This window comes from Rhineura floridana, chromosome 1 (assembly GCF_030035675.1).
Source record: "Rhineura floridana isolate rRhiFlo1 chromosome 1, rRhiFlo1.hap2, whole genome shotgun sequence".
In the NCBI taxonomy this organism is placed as follows: domain Eukaryota; kingdom Metazoa; phylum Chordata; class Lepidosauria; order Squamata; family Rhineuridae; genus Rhineura; species Rhineura floridana.
Genome location: NC_084480.1, coordinates 117,551,738 through 117,573,230, shown reverse-complemented (window position 1 = coordinate 117,573,230; position 21,493 = coordinate 117,551,738). Strand labels below are relative to the sequence as shown.

Genomic DNA, 21,493 nt, shown 5'->3' with positions numbered 1-21,493 from the left:
CTGCAGCAACTCCTGGGACTCATGGAATTAAGGATGTAATGTTTTTCCTGTAATTTATTGTTCATTGTATAAACTCAGTATAGCACTCAAAATCACTGTATTTGGGATGCCAGAGGGTCAGCATAAAATATAATTTCAGGAACATGTAACCGTCTTGCCTTTAGATAATGGTCTGAAAAAAGTGATTCTGCTCAGCATTCTAATATCACAGTTTCCAAAACAGAAAGTATGCTTCCCTACAGAAACGTAGGCCTTTTTCAGGTTTCTGGTTTTTCTAGCAACGTGACAAAGTCAAGGAGAATAAAATCAGTAAGCTGTAGATTCTTCCATTTTTATCAGCAATTCTGAGGGTAACTATCAATCTGTTTTTCTACAGGGAAAAATATCCTGTGGAATAGATACCAAGTATCCTTGTTTGGCCCTCATTATGGGATGACAGATTTTCTTTTTCAAAAAGTTGGGTTTGCATTTATTTGTATTTGTTTTTGTCAACCTTGAAGGTGTTCTGCACAGCACTTTTCTTGCCTTACATCAATACACGCTATAGTCTAAAATTATCTACAGATGACTAAATGACTTTTTAGTTGCCCACTCATATATAGTTTATGGTGGTGAAGGAAGCAATTGGGTTCTAGTGAAACCTAAGTCATGTTCTTATCACTGAGTCTTCCATCACCAGAGAAGTGCTATATACAGTGCCTTACAAAAGTAATCAGACCCCTGGCCAAGGCTCTCATGTTACTGAATTAAAAGAGATACTTTGTAATTTCGTTCTGTACAATATTTTATTTTGAAGCACTGAAACTCAAAAACAATTATTGTAAGGTGACATTTGTTTTATGTTGGGAAATGTTTGTAAGAAACAAAAAACTGAAACATGTTGCTTGCATAAATATTCAACCCCCGTGCTGTGGAAGCTCCCAGTTTACCCAGATGAAAGAAACTGCCCTGTCGAGGACACAGTTACCTTACCATTGGCCTCCACCTGTGAACCATTAAAGTCGCTGTCACATTGTCAGGATAAAAACCCCACCGTTGAAGGATCATTGGTCAGGCTGTGGATCTGAAGGAAACTGAAGACTAAAGAGCATTCTACAGAAGTGAGAGATAATGTAATACAAATGCATCAATTAGGAAAAGGGTACAAAATAATATCCAAGTGTTTGGATATCCCTGTGAGCACAGTTGGATCAATAATCAGGAAGTGGAAGCTGCATCACACCACTCAGGCACTGCCAAGAAAAGGCCATCCCTCAAAACTCAGCACTCAAACAAGGAGACTTGTGAGAGAAGCCACAGAGAGGCCAACAATCACTTTGGAGCTACAGAGTTCAGTGGCTGGGAGTGGAGTAACTGTACACCAATCAACCATATCAAGAGCTCTGCATAACACTGGCCTGTCTGCGAGAGTGGCAAGAAAGAAGCCATTACTCAAAAAGTACCATCTGAAAGCACGTCTGGAGTTTGCCAGGAAGGACGAGAGTGCCCCAGCTGCAATGTGGGAAATGGTTTTGTGGTCAGATGAGACCAAGACAGAGCTTTGCGACCAAAACTCAAACCGCTATGTGTGGCGCAAACCTAACACTGTCCATCCCTCAAGACACACAGTGAAGTATGGTGGTGGCAGCATCATGCTGTGGGGATGCTTCTCATCAGCAGGGACCGGGCATCTTGTTAAAATTGAAGGAAGAATGGATGGAGCAAAATACAGGGAAATACTGCAAGAGAACCTGCTTCAGTCCACTAAAGTTGAAGCTTGGAAGGAAATTCACTTTTCAGCAGGACAATGATCCCAAGCACAAGGCCAAAGCAACATTGCAGTGGCTCAAGAACAAAAAGGTGAATGTCCTACAGTGGCCCAGTCAAAGTCCTGATCTCAATCCCATTGAGAATCTGGCGCTATTTGAAAATTGCAGTCCACAAGCAACTTCCAACCAACCTGAATGACCTGGAGCGAATCTGCCACAAAGAATGGGCCAAAATCCCTCCGACACTGTGTGCAAAGCTGGTACATACCTACCCGAAAAGACTTAAAGCTGTTATTGCAGTGAAATGTGGCTCTACCAAATATTAACGTGTGGGGGTTGAATACTTATGAAAGTAACGTGTTTCAGTTTTTTATGTTTCTTACAAACATTTCCCAACATAAAACCAATGTCACCTTACAATAATTGATTTTGAGTTTCAGTGTTTAAAAATAAAATATCATACAGAACAAAATTACAATGTAACATTTGTAATTCAGTAATATGAGAGCGAGAGCCAGTGTGGTGTAGTGGTTAAGGTGTTGGACTACGACCTGGGTTCGAATCCCCACACAGCCATGAAGCTCACTGGGTGACCTTGGGCCAGTCACTGCCTCTCAGCCTCAGAGGAAGGCAATGGTAAACCACCTCTGAATCCCGCTTACCATGAAAACCCTATTCATAGGATCGCCATAAGTCGGGATCGACTTGAAGGCATTTCCATTTTTTCAATATGAGAGCATTGGTCAGGGGTCTGATTACTTTTGCAAGGCACTGTAAGTTCTAGTAGGCTGCTTACTATATAAAATTACCTCAAAACAAAACAAAAAAAATCTGATCAGACCATACACATCTTAGGCTGCAACTGAATACACACTTACCTGGCAGCAAGTCCCACTGAACCCAAGGGCGCTTACTCCTGAGTAGACATATACTAGATTGCAGCCTTAGTGAAGTAATATTTTTCAGGCCAGTTAGACCATCATCCTCGAGAGACAAGATTCATCACAGAATCAGAACCATCATACTAAAAGGCTGCTATATATGGGACACTACTTCAGATTGACCCATTTGGGGTCTGGCTCCATAAACAAGCTAATATTCATATTCTTCCCCTTCAGTGATAATATTGCTCATGCTCTTTTGGGAAGGAAGATATAAGCTACAAGCACTCTTCTGACTTAACATTCCATTGGACAATTCTTTTGTAATGCATTCTAGATATTTTTAAAAGAAGTTAGCTAGTTAAGGATTATTATAGAGTAGTACTCTTCAACCTTTGGTCCGCAGATGCTGTTAGACTACAACTCCCATCATAAACTGGCTGGGGATAATGGGAGGTGTAATCCTAACTTCATCTCAGGACCCAAGGTTGAAGAAGTGTTATAGAGTATGAGTGGCCATTATTAACCCTCAGTAGTCTGACCCCTTATATATATTGGTTGAGCTGCTATGATGTCAAAGAATGTTTACAAATACTCTAATTTCTGAAGGGGTAGGATCAAGTGTAGACTGCTGACAAACAGCACAGCTTCTGTGCGGAAAAGGAAAAGTCAGTTGGGAAGAAATCTCATACACCATCTAGAGATAGGAAATGTATGCTAGTGGCTGATAAAGGGAAGAGGAGAGAAAACAGGTGTGTGAGAAAGGCAGGTAGACAAAGGACTGGGAAGGTTTAGGAAGAAGGCATAGAATAGGAATCACCAACCTTTTTGGACCACCAGACACATTTCAAATTTTGATAAAAGTGCCATGGGCAGCAATCATAAAATGGCTGCCATTGGGTAGAGGGCATGGCATAACACAAAATTAGAGAGAGTATTGTCATTGCTGCTCCCTGGACAAACTCGTGATTGCTGTGGGAAGTCACCTATGTCCTATGCTTGTCCTGGTCGTGGAGATCACACAATATCAATTATGTACAACAATACTGTTGCTCTCCTAATAATTGATCATTCCCAAATACCAGGAAAAATATATAAGGCAAGGCGGCCACACCACACTCACTGTCTCTCACACACACAGCACACATAAAGGCTACAGATACACAGGCATCCCTCTCACACAGACAAACTCATGCACTTTACATCTACACATGCATCTCTCCCTTTCTCTCTGCTCAGGTGTCTCTCTTTCAACCACACATACATTGCATATTTGAGTGCACACACAGCCTCTCCATGAGCGAAGGAGGTGCCTGCCATTTTTATAAAAAAACAAAAAAATACAGAAGACTGCCAATGTAGTGCCTCTGGACACCATGGCACCCTGTGGGTACCGGGTTGGTGATCCCTGGCCTAGAGGGTTGGGGGGGGGTCTAAAAGGCAGGACAGATTAAGGAAAAGACATGAGAGAATGGTGAAGGATAGAAAGGATAGTTGAGGAATGTAGACACAAAAAAGGAGTAGAGGGGGAAGAATAGCAAATGAGAAATGGTTTTGGAGAAGAGAAACGGCCTAGGGTTATGAAGACTGAATGAGAGAGTAGAAAGGAAGCCAGCAAGGCATGAAGAGGATGGACCAGGAAGGCAGTGAAACCAAGTGGGGGGGGAAATCTGCATTTTACATAATTATTTGGAAACGGGAGGGGCTACAGATCTCTAATATGGAATAGTTACATTAAGCCAAGATACCAAACACAACCCCCCCCCCAAACATTAGATATAGTTTGTGCTCATTTAATGTTTAAATAAAAGCATCAATACAATAAAAGCAACTAAGAGACATCTGAAATTGATACTATCCCATATATATAAAATAAACAAATTCTCACACACATACACACAGAACTGAAAAAATACAATATGGCCACTGTTTAACTTCAGCATTTGATGCAACATTCGGCAGCTACTGAAGCAGATCACAGTACAGTCTGACATCTTCCTTCTTGACAAAGCCTTAGTTAAAAATCCCTGGATCAACGTAAGGATAAGCAAGGAACTCTCCTAATTTGTTGCCATCTGCATCATAGTGGAGCATTTGGAAACAGACATCACAGAAGAAAGAGGGGTCTTGTGGAGCAAGGCTGTCATCATTGGTCACCCATCTGTAGATTCCAAGACAAAAAGTACGACTGAAATAGGCAGTTTGTAAAACAAGAATGAAACCCAAATTATTACCAACTCTTTTTAGTGTAATGCCACTCCCCATCATCATCATGTTTATTGTACTAGCTGAAGGCCATGCCAAATACCTTAAAATACACAAAATGCAGAAAGAGTACAAAAAGTAATATTTCAAACATTACAGAGCAATACCGGTAAATTACCATAAGTAAACTCAGCTTCAGCTTAAAACTCTTAATTTCCAAGACAGTTGATAGCAATTTTGTGTAATTCTCTTTTCCTAATCTTTTTTGCTGCCAAGGCAAAGAGAGCCACTTTATGTGCGAGTTGGTGTCACTCATAAGCAAATGAACCACTTCTGCAAGTGAATTTCTACAAGTTAGCAACTGTTTCTCTCTTGGGTCCCTATATAGAGGGCAAATTAGCATGTAATGAATAATGTCTTCCACTTGATGTTGGCCACAGATACATAATCACTACCCAAAATACAACTACACCCTTAGTAATTAACTTCCGAATAGCCAACACAGCTGAATTAAGGACAAGAATGAATTAAGTATCTGCTAGATGCAGAAAATAAATTTGATTTCTCCTGCCTGCTAAAGGAAGCTGGTAATTATAATTAGGGCCGTGAGATATATATCTCAATCAATTAAAGTTTTAGTTCCCTGATCAGCTACTAGTTTTGAAGCAGGGGTCCAAAGGACTGAAGGGACAGCAACACTGACTTTGTCCACAACTCACTCCCATACTGCTGAACCACAGACCCAAGTTCTTTCTCCCGCCCAATCCAAACAGCAGCAGAGGCTGTGACAGAGTTCCCCCCTCTTCATGTTGCTCAGCCTCTCACTCTTGCGTCATAGCTCAGGTTCACAAAGGGAGATCTCTGCTAAAGCCTCTGTTGTTATTCAGACTTGGGGTGAGAGACAGGGAAAATGGCTGGGGGGACATAAACACATCAGTTGTTGGAGGCACTGTGGGTGAGTGGTTCCCATATCTGAGAAATTCGTCAACTGCCTGGATTGACCAATGGGATGGGGTGGCACTCCCCCTGAAAAAGCAGGTACACAGTCTGGGGGTGCTTCTGGATCCCGCTCTGTCACTAAAGGCTGAGGTAATTTCAGTGACTTAGAAGTGCCTGTTATCAGCTGTACTTGGTAAGGCAACTATGACCATTCCTGGACTGGTAGAGCTTGGCTACAGTAGTAGACTGTATTCTAGACTGGATAACTGCAATGCACTTTGTGTGGGGCTTACCTTGCACATAACCCAGAAACTGCAATTAGTGCAGAATGCTGCAGCCAGATTGCTGAAGGAAGTGAGACCCTGTCAGCATATAACACCTCTGCTCAGATTTGCACTGGTTGTCAATTTGTTACCAAGACAAGTTCAAGGTGTTACTACTAGTACATAAAGCCCTTAACAGCTTGGGACCAGTTTGCTTGTGGGACTGCCTTACCTCATATGTGCCAACCTGAGCCCTTAGATCTGAGGAACGCCCTGTTACAGATGCCCATAATATCCATTCTGCACTTGCAAATAAATTGTTCTTTTAGCATGGCAGCACCTATTCTTTGGAACTTTCTGCCTATTGACATCAGGCAGGCAGCTTCACTGTATTCCTTTCACCACCTGCTTAAAACATTTTTTATTTCAGGCAAGCCTACCCAGACACATAGATGTTTATGTGTTTTAATCTTTTTAGTTAGTTGCTGTTTAAATTATTTGTTAAATGTTTTAATTACTTGTTTTTAATTGTTTTATTGATAATGTTTAATTTCTTTGCAAAGTGCTTAGAAGGTTTTTTTACAATCAAGCGGTATGTAATTTTTGTTAAATATACTGACTCAAGCCTTAAATGGCAGTGTTCTTTGCAATTTCTACAACATATAAGGTTTTCACATAATTTAGAATTCACATCTGAATTCTAGCGGGCCAGCCAACTTACCAATTCTACAATCCCATTAGCTACCATCATATAGGCTCTCCTTTCTTACTGCATCTCAGACCATCTATGCAATGGTGTTATTCAAGGATATAGAGATATTATCTATGGCATGGATGAGGAACCTTTTCCAGGCTGATGGCTGCATTAACCCTTGGTCAACCCTCCGGGAGATGGATGACATTGGTGGGCCTGGCCACTCCGCACACACCGCGCAAGAGACACATACAGTTCCCCTCCTTAGCTGATCTGTGCAAATCAGAGTACTGATCTGATGGGCAGAAAGAGGGTGGTTTTTATTCCCATTGTGACACTGAGCAAGGCAAAGAAGACCACTTGGATGTTTCCAATGGCTACCAGAAAATCAGAACGGACTGGTGAGCCATTGGGAAGGTTTGGTGGGCTGAATCAGTCTGCAGGCCAACAGTTCTCCCTCCTTGATCAATGGGGTAGCCATGTCCATGCAATAATCCCCTGGGTAGCTGCACACAAGAAATTCAAAAGAAAGCACTTTGCTAGAGGGTGTCCACTCAAAGAGGCACTGTCCAACTATGTCTTCACATCTCTTTTAATCTTTGCTCTTAATCCAGTTCAGTTTAATGCAGTTAAAGAACATTTCATGAGAAATGCACTTTCCATCCTATAATTTCCCAATATCAGGCCAATGGACCATGGCCTAATACAAACTACAGCCACTATGGATGACATGCAGGAATGCTGCTAAGGCTGATAAGATGGAGCAGCCCAGCATGATGGAGATACAATACTAGATTATTTTCAGCAGATTAACATGAAATGCTTAAGCATGCATGGAAAGAGACCCCACTGGTCAAATGGACCATCCCATTCAGCAAGAGGCCAAAACATTAGAAGCTACCTGGTCCAAAAATTCATGAAAGCTGACTCCTCTGGTATATTTTACTTTTGCAAAGATTCCTGCCTGTCTTGGCAGACAATGGTTTTCTAAACACAGATTTTTTCAAACCATTATTAAACCCAGTTTTCTAAACCATTATGAGAGAGGACTGTTAGCTCTGTTACTAATTTCTGCAGCTCAAGTATGAATGGAATGGAATTCATTCAAGTATGAATGAGGGATAGGGAACTCGGGAGTCCAATAACAGGTAGATGGCTACAATTCCCATCAGCCCCAACCAGTCTGAGCAATGCTCAAGGATGATGGAATCTGGAGGGCCATCCTTAGAATAAATGCTTTGGAAATGCCACCATTGCATGCTGCTTGCTAACAATAGTTTCTGCATTTAATACATGGAAGAAGTTGAAGATACTTCTTTCAGATGACAATGGTCATTTCCAAATAACCTTTAAAAGAATTCACTGCACATCTATAATCACTGGCCCATTTGTGAGTTTTCCTATTTATTCTTCCCATCTAGAGTTTGTTACAATGCAAATGAAACCCTGTAGCAACTGGCAATTAAAAACAAAAAATAAAAACAGTAATACTGACTCTAATCTATTTGTTTGCATATAATAAATAACTTTGCAAACAGGTCTACAGAAGTTACTATCCTGCAATTTTTCCCACCAGTCTGGGAAATTTACCAATAGCAGGGATGGAGGATAAAAGAACAAGATTTACAAAAATGTTCACAAAGTGAACAAACATGACTATGATGTCTTATTGGGGGGGAAAAGTTTATCCAGAATAATTTTCAGCCAGTCAGTGAAAGTAGTAAATATTCAGCACTTTTTGTAACCTACAGTGAGCCAAGGAATGAGACCACAGCATAACACACATAAATCAAACAACTGGATATACCGCGCATTTCTCTTACGTTAGAGGTACTGGTGCAAATGGTAGTCCTAGCCACAGTAATCAATGGCAAAAGGGTTTCTCTTTATTTGTCCTGGCACTATCAGCTGTCTGTAGCAGTTGTTAATGGTTTTAAATGAAGTGAATAGCATATGCAAACACAGCTTTAAAGGACACAGTAATCAAAACCTAGTTCATCAAGGTGAAATACACTTCTGTTCACTTACCGGGCTGTGTACATTTTGCATACAAAGCATTTCTTGGTCCAAAGCCAATGCTTCTTGGTCAACAAGGGATAGAGGCTCCTATCCAGGCAGTCATCCCGATGAATAAGCCTTGTACAGAGAAAGGGGCTAGTTAAACTACAATGCTCAATGGATAATTATGCCTCACCATCATCTTCACACTTAACATTTCTGTATTAGGTGACAAAGATTAAAAATGCTGGAGGAAAAGCATATATTATACCCTTTATCGAAAGTTAACACCCAAAACAAAGCAACAAAATGAAACTCAATTGCATGTGCCATTCTGCAATTGCACTAGTTTAGGCAATGCTCTTTAGTAAGTGAAGCAACCTAGGATCCAATTCCCCTCTTTTTATGAGATCACATCCTATCTACAGATAGAGATTCATAACTGATCACATGTCTTCACCTGTTGGAATCCCCTCACATCTACTGGAAGGTGTAGGACCTGAAGTGATAAGGGTTCCAGGGAGAAACCAAATGCTGAGAGAGATGGACCCTGACAGAAGACCCTCATTGATCCATATTGGATTTGTAAATGTGACTGCATCCCACTGGTGTATCATCCCAACCTTGATATGTGAAGAAAGGAGCTCAGCTGTTTTCTTCTAATTATTAGTTGCCTGTGTGTGATTTAAAGATGTGGGTCAGAAATGCTAAATTCATTGTAGAGGGAGTGACAGAATAGAAGTGTCAAGTGCTAACAGAAATCACACCAAAACAGAAGGGCGGTATCAACATGCTGCAGCCCAATAAGGACTGAACATACTGAGTGTAGAATTAGGGGGGAGGGGGAAGCAAAAAAACTAGAGGGGGATTGTAATGGACTATCTTGGAGGAGGTCATGGCTGGCTGGTTGGCACCTTTAACAAGAGGATGCATGTGAGAAGATGAGGACGCTATATTTTGTTGCAGGTCCCGTTGTTTCTATTCTAATGGCCAGTGATGGATTCATACCTCAATCCACAGCTCACCACAGGCACACAACAGCAGACTCCACAAAGCGATACATGAGAATCTGTGCACTGCCAACAGGAGGAACATATGCTGTTGTTGACTTGAGAACACCAGCTAAGGTATTTTCAGAAGAGGGTCCCAAACTGAAAGTGTTTGAGAAGCCCTGGAAATGAAAGGTGATTTACCTGATATCTGTGATTATGACAATGTGTTCACAATCTCCTTGGTGACAGTAAAGGTACGGAAAACCTATTTTGATGTTCAAGTCATTAAATGTGTAGTCTTCCATTATAGCAGCTTGAAGATTCTCATAGCCTCTGTCACGAGATTCTGCCCACTCAATAATGGTCCTGAAATTATTATAGTCAGTATTACTGTTATTTCCTTAAATTGATATTATGTTTGCTAATGTGCTTTTGTTGATGACAGAAGCAATTTATCTCAAGATCCAGGGCAAGGCAAGTTTTCAGGATACTCTTGGGCTCTAAAAAAGCCCAATAGCATGATCCATGATTGGGCAGAAGGGTGTGGGTGTGTTTATGTGTGTGTAATGGCACTTTTGTTGCCTTAGGGGCAGAAGCAGAGGTCTCTTTGATCCCATCCCACTCTAAGATTCCATCAACCTTTCTATTCTCCATTGCAGTATATCCTTGTTATGATTTCAGAAGGAGGTAATCTGTTAAAGGCAAATGAAGGGAGTCTAGGGGGGTGATTTGTAGGGGAGAATTTGTGGACTGAAGACAATTGCTTATTCCTTCTCCTATCTGCTGAGTTCTCCCTGTAGATGTTCCCTTCATTTTTTAAAATTCCGTACCTCTGCTCCAAGTTAGGCTCCAGACTCATAAGGGATCCTGGCTTGGGAAAAACATGGGGCGGAGAGGATCCTACCATGCAAGTGCCTCCATTGCAACCATTCCCATTTGTTACATTATTTGCTGCCCTAATTTGGAAATATTCCAACTCATGGTATCTCCTTAAGTCAATAGGTCAATCATACAAGCTACTGCTAAGCTTGCTGAAGAGGCATTCTGGGCCCTCAGGAAAGAAATCTGCATTTGAAAATGTAAACGCTTTACCTGCTTAAGTCTCTACACTCCGGGTTCCTTCTGTCATTGTAAAAAATGCCTTCAAAATAAAAGAAGGCAGACTTGTAGAGATCCTGGGGAAAAGGGAGAAATATAAAGAGAGAACAGCAAAAAGCATTAGTTTAGCAACTGGCGCACCCAAGATACCACATCCACCTTTATGTCCCATCTAAATTTTCAAATACCAATCAAGTACGCCATCTTACCTGGGGGTGGAGAACCTGTGTCTCTTCAGATGTGGAACTCCAAGTCCCTTCAGCCCCATCCAGCGTGGCCTGCAGTCAGTCATAGTCGGAGTCCAACAAGATCTGAGAGGCCTCAGGTTCCCCATCCCTTATCATAGCAACACTTTCTGTAAGTCAACTTATAACAGCAAAAGTGCTACATTTTCTGTATTGTTTCATGAGTTCCTCTCTAATAATTCATCACTGACATTGCTGGTGTCTGCCCCAAAATTATTGGCTTCCCTTCCTTGGAAAGCCACCAAAGGGCAAGGCTGAGCATCCCCAGCAACAAGGATCTTGGCATGCATCCCTTGGATTATCTACAAATACCAGTGGCTACAGCACATGATCCAATGGGTGCCCCCAAATGTCTCATGTACTGAAGTTGTCAGCCTCTTTCCACTGGCCTAGATGAGGAGACAGCAGATGGTCCTAAGGGTCTCAGTCTCATGCCACTATGAGAAAGAAATGGAGAACAGCTAGCATCTCTCAGCTCCCCAGTAAACACTTGACAACTTTTTACTACCAGGTACATTTCTGTCTCCATTTCAAATGTCAATCCTGTCCTCATAGTGATGATGGGAAGAGGACACACATTTGTGTGTGCAAAACATCAATTATAATCCAGCCAAACCAACAAGCCCTAGTCAATATAAAAGGGAAAAACCCTGGCCTATTAGGCAGAAAATTATTTGTTGATTTTTTAAAAACAGATGAATTCTACACAACATGTAACATAAGCCAGCACAATCTCTGCACCATTTGCATGCTGCTCCTTTTGTTTCTTCCCAACTCACCACTAAGTACAGATCTATTTAAAAAACCTAAGATTTCTCTGACCAGACCAATGGCCTCATTTAAGTTAGTGGTCTGTGTCTCAGTCCTGCTATTCTGTAAGCACTGCAGGAATGTATCACAATATGGGGAACTAATAAAGTACTTTTCCCCATGAATATTATACCTAGATTTTTGCCATTTAAGGCCCAAAGAGCTCTGGCCATGAAGATACATGTCCCAACCACCCGCTGTGACATCCTGAAGATTTGTAAAGCAAATTTTAATTTTCCTATCTGCTCCCTAACTATTCATCAAGATTCCACTGGTCTTTAGTCATGGCTGCAAAACATCACAGGCATGCTTCTAGCGGATCAGCCACATTATGTAAAGTCTATAATACCGACGTCAATGCTGAAACATATGTAACATTTAGATGGTTCTTCATGCTTCCTCTGTCTTTTCATCATAACATAGGCCCCTTGTATGAGCAGAAATAGGAACAACAGAAACGACAATTTGGGAACTAACATATCATCCATGCATAAAAGAAAACCCACACTCCTTCCCCAAGCAATCTGTTTTCCACTGTTATAATTTGGCATCAATCTGGCAAATCTGTAGTGTGTCATGCCACAAGGGATTCTAAAATGGTACACAATATGCTTGCACAAAAGTGAGTAGGTAGTATTTCCTCCTTCCTCTCCATTGTATATGCTAAGAAAACCAAGGTTCCTACAAAACATTCTCTTAATAACCTCTTATCCTCTTATGAGACAGGAACAAGCCTTTTGTAGAACACAGAGTTCACCCACAGCAGACAATTAACATTTTACTGTTTTGTATCACCATTACCAAAGCTCATACAATTCTGCAGTGGCTAAAGAAACTCTCAAACTAACCACCAAATATTCATTATTTATACTGAAAGTCAATGCTCTTCCCATATTTCTCCTTAATATAGAGAGGAGCTCTCTAGGAAACCAGAGGATGAAGAAAACTAATGAGGGGAAGCCACAAGTGACTGAAAACATCATGATCTTCACCACCACAGCTTCTACCATGGCAATTGGAAGTTGCCTCTTCCAGCAAGTAACAGCCAGAGGAAAGTTTCAGTTCACCAGTACTAATGCAAAGGGTCATTCACATATACATGAGTGTCTCTAAGACTGCAATCCTACATCCATTTATCTGGGAGTAAGCCCAAAGAGCGCAATGGGACTTACTTCTGAGTAGCCATGTATAGGATTGCACTGGAAAAGCCCTTTCAGATGTTACATTTACTAGCTGTATAAAAGTCTCAGATTCACATTTTCAGTATACACCAAATATGTAAATTTTAGTTTGAGGGCTGCAAACATGTATTAGACTCATCTGAGAACTGGGATTGGCAGTATTATTTAATTATACTTTAATCCTAAATAATGTGAAAGAAAACATCAAAAGGTGCACTTCCTTCTAAAAATGAAGGAAGTGGTTTTGTGGGTGTTTTTTTTTAATTAAGACAAATGGTTTTCTTTCTCAAAAAGCACCTTTAATAACATTTCACAATAAGTCAATCTGATTGATTAAAGCCTGATAGTAAACAGACTATATATAAATACGTTTAAGCCATTGATAGCCTTATTAAGGAGCCATTTGAAATGTTGCAGCTTTTCTACACATCATAAGGGCTAATTTTAAAAAAATACACCTGTTTTATTTGCTGTTGATGCAAAAAGGTAGCATTTGGCCTGGCATTCATTCCCCAGAAGTCACGAAAAGATTAGCAGTTCCATCTGATGTGCAGTCTTGACAAATGTTGTAGGATTATAGCACCCACACCCCTTTTTAGAAGCATAATAGAAATCAAAGCTATGATACCTTGCTGATGTTTTCTGGTGCTTGATCAGGTTGACTGCTGAACTCCCCACCAATCTGAAGGTCACTGACGCAGGAAATGGAGTCTCTCAGCTCGGTAAGTTTTTGGCTGCCTAGAACCAACACTGTCTGATATGGCTTGCGGAGCTTATGCTATAAAGGACATAGAGAGCCAAGAAGGACTAAAAACAGAGCCAACAAATTTTTGATTCCACTGTGCCTAAATGTGCATTCGCAGTAATGTCCCAGCTTTAGAGTTTTTCATTGCAGGGAGAAAACTTTCCCCAAGATTTTTTAGTGCTTCATGCAAAATGTATATGGTTGTCCTCTGCTGGTGCATACCTGGGGAACACAGCTGGGCTTAACAGTCCATAGCAAGCCGCCTTATCCAGAGTCAGATCATTGGCTCATCTAGTTCAGTATTGTCTACATTGACTGGCAGTGCCTCTCCAGAGTTTCAGGCATGGTCTTTGCCTACCCTATTTGGAGATGACAGGGACTGAGTCTGGGACCTTCTGCATGCAAAGCATACACTTCATCCCTGGGCTACGGCCTTCCCCAATCTGCATTTAATGTTTAAACAAGGATACAGAAGTCACACACAACTGCCATCAAGTGTGGTGCAGTGACAGGTGACCTGGCAGCAAAAAGGATTCTCATGTCCCCATAACAAGATCTCAGTTACATCAAATCTACTCATTCTAGTAGAAATTTCACCTGTAGTAACGGGCTCTCCAGAAGAGACTCGCCTGCCACCATCAGTCTTCTGCAGATGAAGCATGTTTGCTGAAAGAGGAAGTCAGACTCCTCCTAGCATGGAACCAGCTGTCTCCATCTAGAAACTGCTTGGCCCTTCCGCTTCCCACAGAGGTCCATCAACAACAACAACTGCTAGAGCTAAGGGGCATTTATTCTATTTTTGGTACTGTCAGTAGAGCAGGAGTAGGGAACCTTTGGTCCACCAACCTCTTCATTTGGCTTGCGAGGACATTTGGGGGGAGCCACACCCACCCATCCGACACCTGAGATCATGTATGCATGTTGTCAGGTGTGGGGCAAGGTATTTTTTAAGTAACAGTTGTGTGTCCAAATGGACACCCAGTGGGCAGAAACATTTTAATCAATGAACCAAGAACACAAACTGGAGCCACTGAAACACTTACTAGAGGTATGAAATTTTAGTGAAGTTGAATGGAAACAGTAGAACATATGGGCACATTACACAATAATTCTTAGGCTTCTTACAAACTACCAGTCTTTCTGAAAAACTTCTTAACAAAGTCTCTCTCCCTGTACATTGTGATATCTTATTTTCTGTATCTTTGTTCTGTTTTTGTAAGAATTCTGCTACAATAGGCCATGGATCATAAGCAGCAGTTTTTCATTTTAATTTGCTTTTTAATTTATGTTTTCCCTGGTGTGAGGGCAGGCTAGACTAGTAACTTGTGTAAATGCATTTGCAAGGCTATATTCACTCCCTGGTTTTTTGTTCTGTTTTGGTCTGGTTTTTTTTAGTTTGAATAACTTTCACCACAATCCAAATGTCAGGGCTTGCACATGGTAGAGAGGTTTCCATATGAAAGCTATTTGAATGAAAAAATGGACAGTAAAAATTACTTTAAAATATCCTGGTGTGGGGTGGATGGGGGGCTGGCTTCAAAGGAACAATTGGGTGCTTAAAGCGGGCTGATGGGCAGTAGGAGCATTCCTTGCTCAAGGAAGTGGAAGTGGTTTCTATGAAATGGGAACTGCTTCTCCTTCCCACTACTGCTCTTTGAAGCCACCCCACATGGTTCCTTTCCACCTCCAACATCAAATTGGAAAGAAGCAGCATAGGGAGGCTCGCCATGCCATTTATAGTGTGGTTCCCAAGTTTGGGAACTCCAAGCAAGGGATTTTGACAAGTGGGCAGGACAGCCCAACTACTAATCATGTGATGTACTAATGACACCATGTGATTGACAGGTGGGCTGCCCTGCTCACATATCAAAGTTGGCGCATGGAGTGAGGCCAGATAAAAAAGGCAAATTTTCCCCCCATTCCTGCAATAGAGAGAACATGGCCAAATTCTTGCTTTACTCCTTTCTCTCATGCCATGCTTCTTGTGTTCTTTTTTCCTAGATTACCAGCCATCATCAGGTAACATTATCGGACTGTTTATTCTCTGTATAGCATGGAAAACAAATAAAAGGTGATCTCTTCCACAACTACAGAACTGCCTCCTCCAGCTGGAGACTTAACTTAAACATAAGTGAACCTGGAAGCACTGCAAGGCTTCACATTGGGCTTTTGGTGGCTAGGTGGATTGAAGTACAGCTTATCTGTTCTAAATCAACATATTACATATAGTTTTACTCAATAGTGCAGTGGCAAATTTAAAGTTGCAGGGTCCCTTCATAATAGTCACATCACACCCTCTTATACTCCTCACAGCCACGTCCCCTTGTAAGATAAAATGATCTTAGGAGGTTGCATTGTTTATTGAATTTATATCCTGCCCTTAGTCCTGAAGAAGCCCAGGGTGGCAATACAATAAAATTGTATTTCATTCAATAAAACTAAGCTTTCAGTCTCGGTGATTGATAAGTGGGTTGTTTGGACACCAGGAATCCCTGAGGTCCTAAACAGCTGCTGTTTACCACTCATCTGCACAAGCTAGTGGCTTCTGTCTCCTTGTAATCTCCATTTGAGATCAGATATACCTTGAAAGTTATTTTCTGTAGATTCTACTACACAGTAAGTGTGGATGGATGTTAAAAATTCCATGGTATACATGTCTACTCAGAGAAGCAAGTCTCTTTGTGTTTAGTGGGGCTTACCCCCAAGTAAGTGAGTACTAGGCTTTCTTGTGAGGAAGGGGCAGAGAACAGTTCATGGTGAAAGGACCCCTTGTATACACCAACCTGGGAGTAAGCACACTTGAATACAATTGGGACATATGCATGCATCTAAACATACAATAATCTTGCCAAATTGGTTGAAGCCTGGAGATGTACTAAGGGCAGTAGGGGGTAAAGGAAAAACATGTGTCTTCCTTTACAAAGATGCATCATTTTGGTTAAAGGAAGCAAAGTTTGTTGCCATGATACAAGCACTACAGCTGCAATCCAATACATGTCTACTCAGAAGTAAGATCCATTGTGTTCAATGGGACTTACTCCTACTTAAGTATGTATTGGACTGCAGCCTATGTCCCTCTTTGCAGCCATTTTACACCTCCTCATATATCTTCTCAACAAGCCTGTGAGGTAGGTTGGGCCCAAGGGCATCACATGAGTTTCACGGCTGAGAGGGGATTTCTAATCCTTTTTGCTCAAAAATGGAAAAAAAATGCTGTGGTTATTATAAAGTATTAATAAATAACTACAACAAATGAATCAATGCTTGATTTTAAACTATTTAAATCTTGAGTTTATCCCAGCATAAGCATCTGAACAGAACCGCTATAAATCTTAAATCACTTTCAACCCCCTCCATCTGAAATACAGTGCCTGATTCTGCACTGAATGTAGCATTACCAGCCTAAGATCAGCAGGTGAAAGATCTACAGTAACATAACTCCACCTCCCCAACAGAAACACACACCCAGCTATATGGATCTGCATGCACGCGCACACACACACAAACCTCCCCCAACTTATTTTTTTCTTCTCTTTCCCTCCCTAACTCCTGGCATTGGCCTGAAACAACCCCCACCCCTTTTTTGGCTTAAAAAAATGAAAGAAAGTTAGCAATACCCTTTTTGTCTCTCTGCTCCAAAACAATAAGGTACCAATCCAAGAAGGTTTCTAGTTACTTAGTGGTGGTAAGCCCCACTAAACGCAGTGGGACTTATTTCTGAGTAAGCATGCACAGGAATTGGCTGTAAGGCTGCCATCCAAGGTACACTTACTTAGGAGTAAATCCCCATGGAACAAAATCTCTCTCTCTACTTGAACAACCCCCTCCTTTAGAAAACTCCTCCCTGGAGCAAAGGAAGCATTTCCTGGCAGACAACAACATCCTCAGCATGCATGGACCTATCCACTGCTCCATACTTCTCTTCACAACTTTTTTTTACATGCAAGCCCCAAGCACTCCCCCAAAGCTTGCTGCTGGCTGGCAGCCTGAGCTTGCAGTGATCCTAAAAAAATAAATACTTGCGCTTGGCTGTCCTCTCTATGTAAACTTCTATCTCTCAGGTCCTCCTGACTCTCTCTTCCCCACAACAACAAATGGTAGAAGCCAATCAGTGTGCAAGGTGGATCCATGCTGACTGCTTATTGGCTGTTGTGACTGGGAAATGAACAACTTGATTGGCTGTAGAGACAGAGGAATTATAGGAAGAGGCCACCTGCAAAAACAGTAAGGGGACTATGTCCCGAGGTGTCCTATTGCAAAAACACACCTGGTTTGACTTTTAGAAAAAAACTTGGTATATTATTTCTTCTGACTCTAAGCAGCCCCATTTTGTTCTGCAATGTGCTCCAAGAGGTCTTAACTCCACACAACTCCCCTACAATTTCTTACCCAAAATGCCCCAAAATAATTAAAAAGCAGAAGCATTAGAATTATGTCAAACCTCCACCACCCAACAATAAAATAAAAATTAATAAAAGAAGTAACCAACCTTCTGAAATATAACTGGATAGAAAATACTGAGGGTTAGAACAAGCTCTGCCTCCTTAACTAAGTTTACTGGATCCTTTGGCCTCTTTCCAATTGCACGAGACTCCTAATGAGGCAAAAAGTTAGGATATTATTCTAATGCTTACTGAATGCTCACCCAGCAACCAGAGCTCAACACACACATATACACACACCAGTTTATAGTCATTGAGTTGCATTCAATACTAGTCCTACTCACAGCAGACCTACTGAAGTTAACATACAGGACTAACTTGGGCTCATTAATTTCAGCGGGTCTACTCTAACATAATTTGATACAACACATTTTATCTACCTAGCCCATCTTGTTAGTCATGCCAAAGGCCACTGAATTCAACTTGCAGTGATTATAATAGTAGTCTATAAGGAGAGGTGGAGCCATTGGGCCAGTATTAAGCTGGGACATGCCAACCTATGACCAATGAGTGAACATAAGAGCCCTCCTGGATCAAACACAGCCAATCTAGTCCAATATCCTGTTTCCCACATTGTCTAAACAGATGCCTATGGGAAGCCCCACCAGCAGGACATGAAGGTGGCAGTTATTCCCCAGCAACTGCCTATGATCCTGGAGGAAGTATACAGCCATCATGACTAGTAGCAATTGACAGTCTTAGCCTCCCATGAGTTTACCTAACCCCCCTTTTAAATCTATCTGTCAGTGGCCATTACTATCCTGTGGCAGCAAATACCATAGTTTAACTAGGTGCTGTGCAAAGACGTCAGTCCTTAAATCACACATAGGATTGTGCAGCCTGCAGCATAGTCGGCCAGCAGTGCACTCAACAATTCGTAATGGAGACAGGGAAGTTTTTCTTCCTTTCTCATCATGCTAGAATTCCACCATGATTACCAGGGTGGGGGTGGGAATGCGCTTCCCTCTCTCCACTGTGAATTGTTGAGTGCACTGTTGACCAACTACACCACTGGCAACACAATCCTATGCATGTCTATTCAAAGGTAAGCTCCACCGAGTTAAATGGGGCTTATTCCAGGGCAGGTTTGTATAAGATTGCAGTCTTAATGTCTACTAAACTGCACCTTAGGGAGGGGCTGGGAACAGTTCTACTATGTTTAGCTACCCTGAACTCTAACAGAAACCGCTGGCAGTGAAATAATTCTGAAGCAAAGAAGTTCTAAATCAGCAAGTAATAAAAACCATGGCATAAATGCCTTATTTGGAGTTCTGCAAGTTGTTAGCACTGTAAGTATTTCACAATTTTTAAGACTTTTTCACAAATACAGTTGTACCTGTTAGTCTATAGAGCAGTGTTTCTCAACCGATGTGCCTCCAGATGTTGTTGGACCACAACTCCCATCAGCCTCAGCCAGCATTGCTGGTCAGGAAAGATGGGAATTCTGGTCCAACAAGATCTGGAGGCACACCGGTTGAGAAACACTGGTTTAGAGAACAAACTAAGTCCAAGAAACTCCTGCTTAGAATTTCCACTGTGCCTCATTATGTTGACTATTGTTCTATGTATAAATGTATGAAATTGGAAATTCTTTGTCCTTAAATTATCAATCCCTGGCTATGCTCAAGAAAGGATGTATGTGCCTTTATTTCTTTGTCTGTTAGCAACCAACATAATACTATGAGCTCCCCAACTTCCATATTGTTTATATGGTAAGCTTAGTACAGATTTCTTTAGCCACTGACCTGTGCAAGTGATTACAACACCACTTCCTACCGAGTACAGGTCCATCATCTTCATTTTCCCTATGAGTCCGGCCATCACAGCGGGTTTTAGCTCCACCTATCGTGCGAAGGCAAGAATGTCTTTGAAGTCAAGACTAGGGGCGTCAGGCCCCTCCCACTCTCCAGTTCATTCTTGCCTTTCGTACGAACAAGATTGAGATCTATATAGCGTAGCGATTAGCTAAGTTCTTTTGGTGTTTGTTTGTGTGTTTGTTTGACAGGGCGCGGAGGTATTGTCTCTTGTGTGTCTCCAAGTGTCCTCCTTCCCTCCGTATTGTGTTTAACTGCGTTTAACTGTATCCGAAATTTGGGGAATTCTCTTGGGGAGCCTTTTTCCCTTGCCCGGGCAGTTTGTTTCCCCTATTGGATTACTCCCCACCCCTAGGAGAGACCGCGGCTACGGATCCTCCTCGTCCCTTCGCTTTTCCCTTTCTCTTGCGCTCTGCGCTTCCCCGGGAACTTGCGGCTGCAATTCCCTTCTAGCGGCTTGTCTTGCTGGGCTGCCTTTTCTCCGCGCTCCGTGATGCTCTCGGAAGACCGCGGCTGCGGTTCTTCTGATCTCAGCGGGAGCTTGCGGCTGCGGCTCCTGCCGTTACCCCATCACCCGTTTTAGCCTGCCCGGGTCCGTTCTCGCCCCACTGAAACCTGTGGCTGCGGCTATTTCATTAGTGCCTTTACCTGAGCTCTCCCTTTTACCTCAGCTCACCCTCGCTACGTGGCTTTAATTTCCCACCGCGAAGGGCTTTGCAGACAGCGACGGCGGCTCCCTCTGCGGCGGCTGCCGCATTTCCCCTACTGCCAGTTCCCTCCTGGGGGTTTTTTAGAGCCGCTAGTGCGGTTTTCGGCCCCGCGGCTCCTCCTGCGAGACTGTGCTGGGCAGCCCTTCCCCCAGTTCGCTTCCAGACGGCCGCCATTGCTCCTTCTCTCTCCGCCATTTTCTCCCGCTCTTTTTTCCGGGCGCCATTTTTTGAATTCAAATTTCCCGCCTTTTTTGTTACCCTTATTAACCATCGGATACCTCCCCTGCAGGCTATCTATCCGTATGTGTGTTGTATACGTGCTGCAGACAGACTTACACCGGGCTGACTTACACACAATTTTACTGTGGCTGTAATCCTAGTGGCTGGATTATATTATCAAGGCTGGAGCTCCAATCCTAGTGGGCTGGATTGCATTATCAAGGCTGGAGCTTTAATCCTAGTGGCTGGATTGTATTATCAAGGCTGGAGCTTTACTCTTAGTGGCTGACTTGTACTAAATCTGATTTATATTGGTATATCCTGCCCCCTCTGGGGCCGTGAACCAAGCCTGAAACCCAGCCTACAGCACTAATCTGAGTGTGCCAACTCTAAAAACAGCCTATATTATATTAACGCTGATACCTCAGTGCATTCTGCCCCCTCTGTGGCAGTGCATTTCGCCATCTGCCAGTGTATCCTACCCCCTCCGTGGTAGTACGCTGTGCCAG

At 42.2% G+C, this 21,493-nt stretch overlaps 1 protein-coding gene across 3 annotated transcripts in view; it reads right to left on the bottom strand.

The window, feature by feature from the left end:
* Nucleotides 1-4,406: 4,406 nt before the first annotated feature.
* SNAPC3 (small nuclear RNA activating complex polypeptide 3) overlaps nucleotides 4,407-21,493 on the bottom strand; it is a 33,245-nt gene continuing 16,158 nt past the window's right edge. Inside the window, exons 4-9 of one of the 3 annotated variants that reach the window (XM_061630262.1) lie at nucleotides 18,289-18,393; nucleotides 13,683-13,832; nucleotides 10,813-10,895; nucleotides 9,922-10,086; nucleotides 8,759-8,866; nucleotides 4,407-4,790 (exon numbers count right to left, since the gene is read on the bottom strand). In XM_061630262.1, the coding sequence (XP_061486246.1) occupies nucleotides 4,643-4,790; nucleotides 8,759-8,866; nucleotides 9,922-10,086; nucleotides 10,813-10,895; nucleotides 13,683-13,832; nucleotides 18,289-18,393 (759 nt within the window). In that variant the 3' untranslated portion in view covers nucleotides 4,407-4,642. The remainder of the gene's footprint in view (nucleotides 4,791-8,758; nucleotides 8,867-9,921; nucleotides 10,087-10,812; nucleotides 10,896-13,682; nucleotides 13,833-18,288; nucleotides 18,394-21,493) is intronic. The other 2 variants (XM_061630270.1, XM_061630279.1) reach the window with 2 other exon arrangements.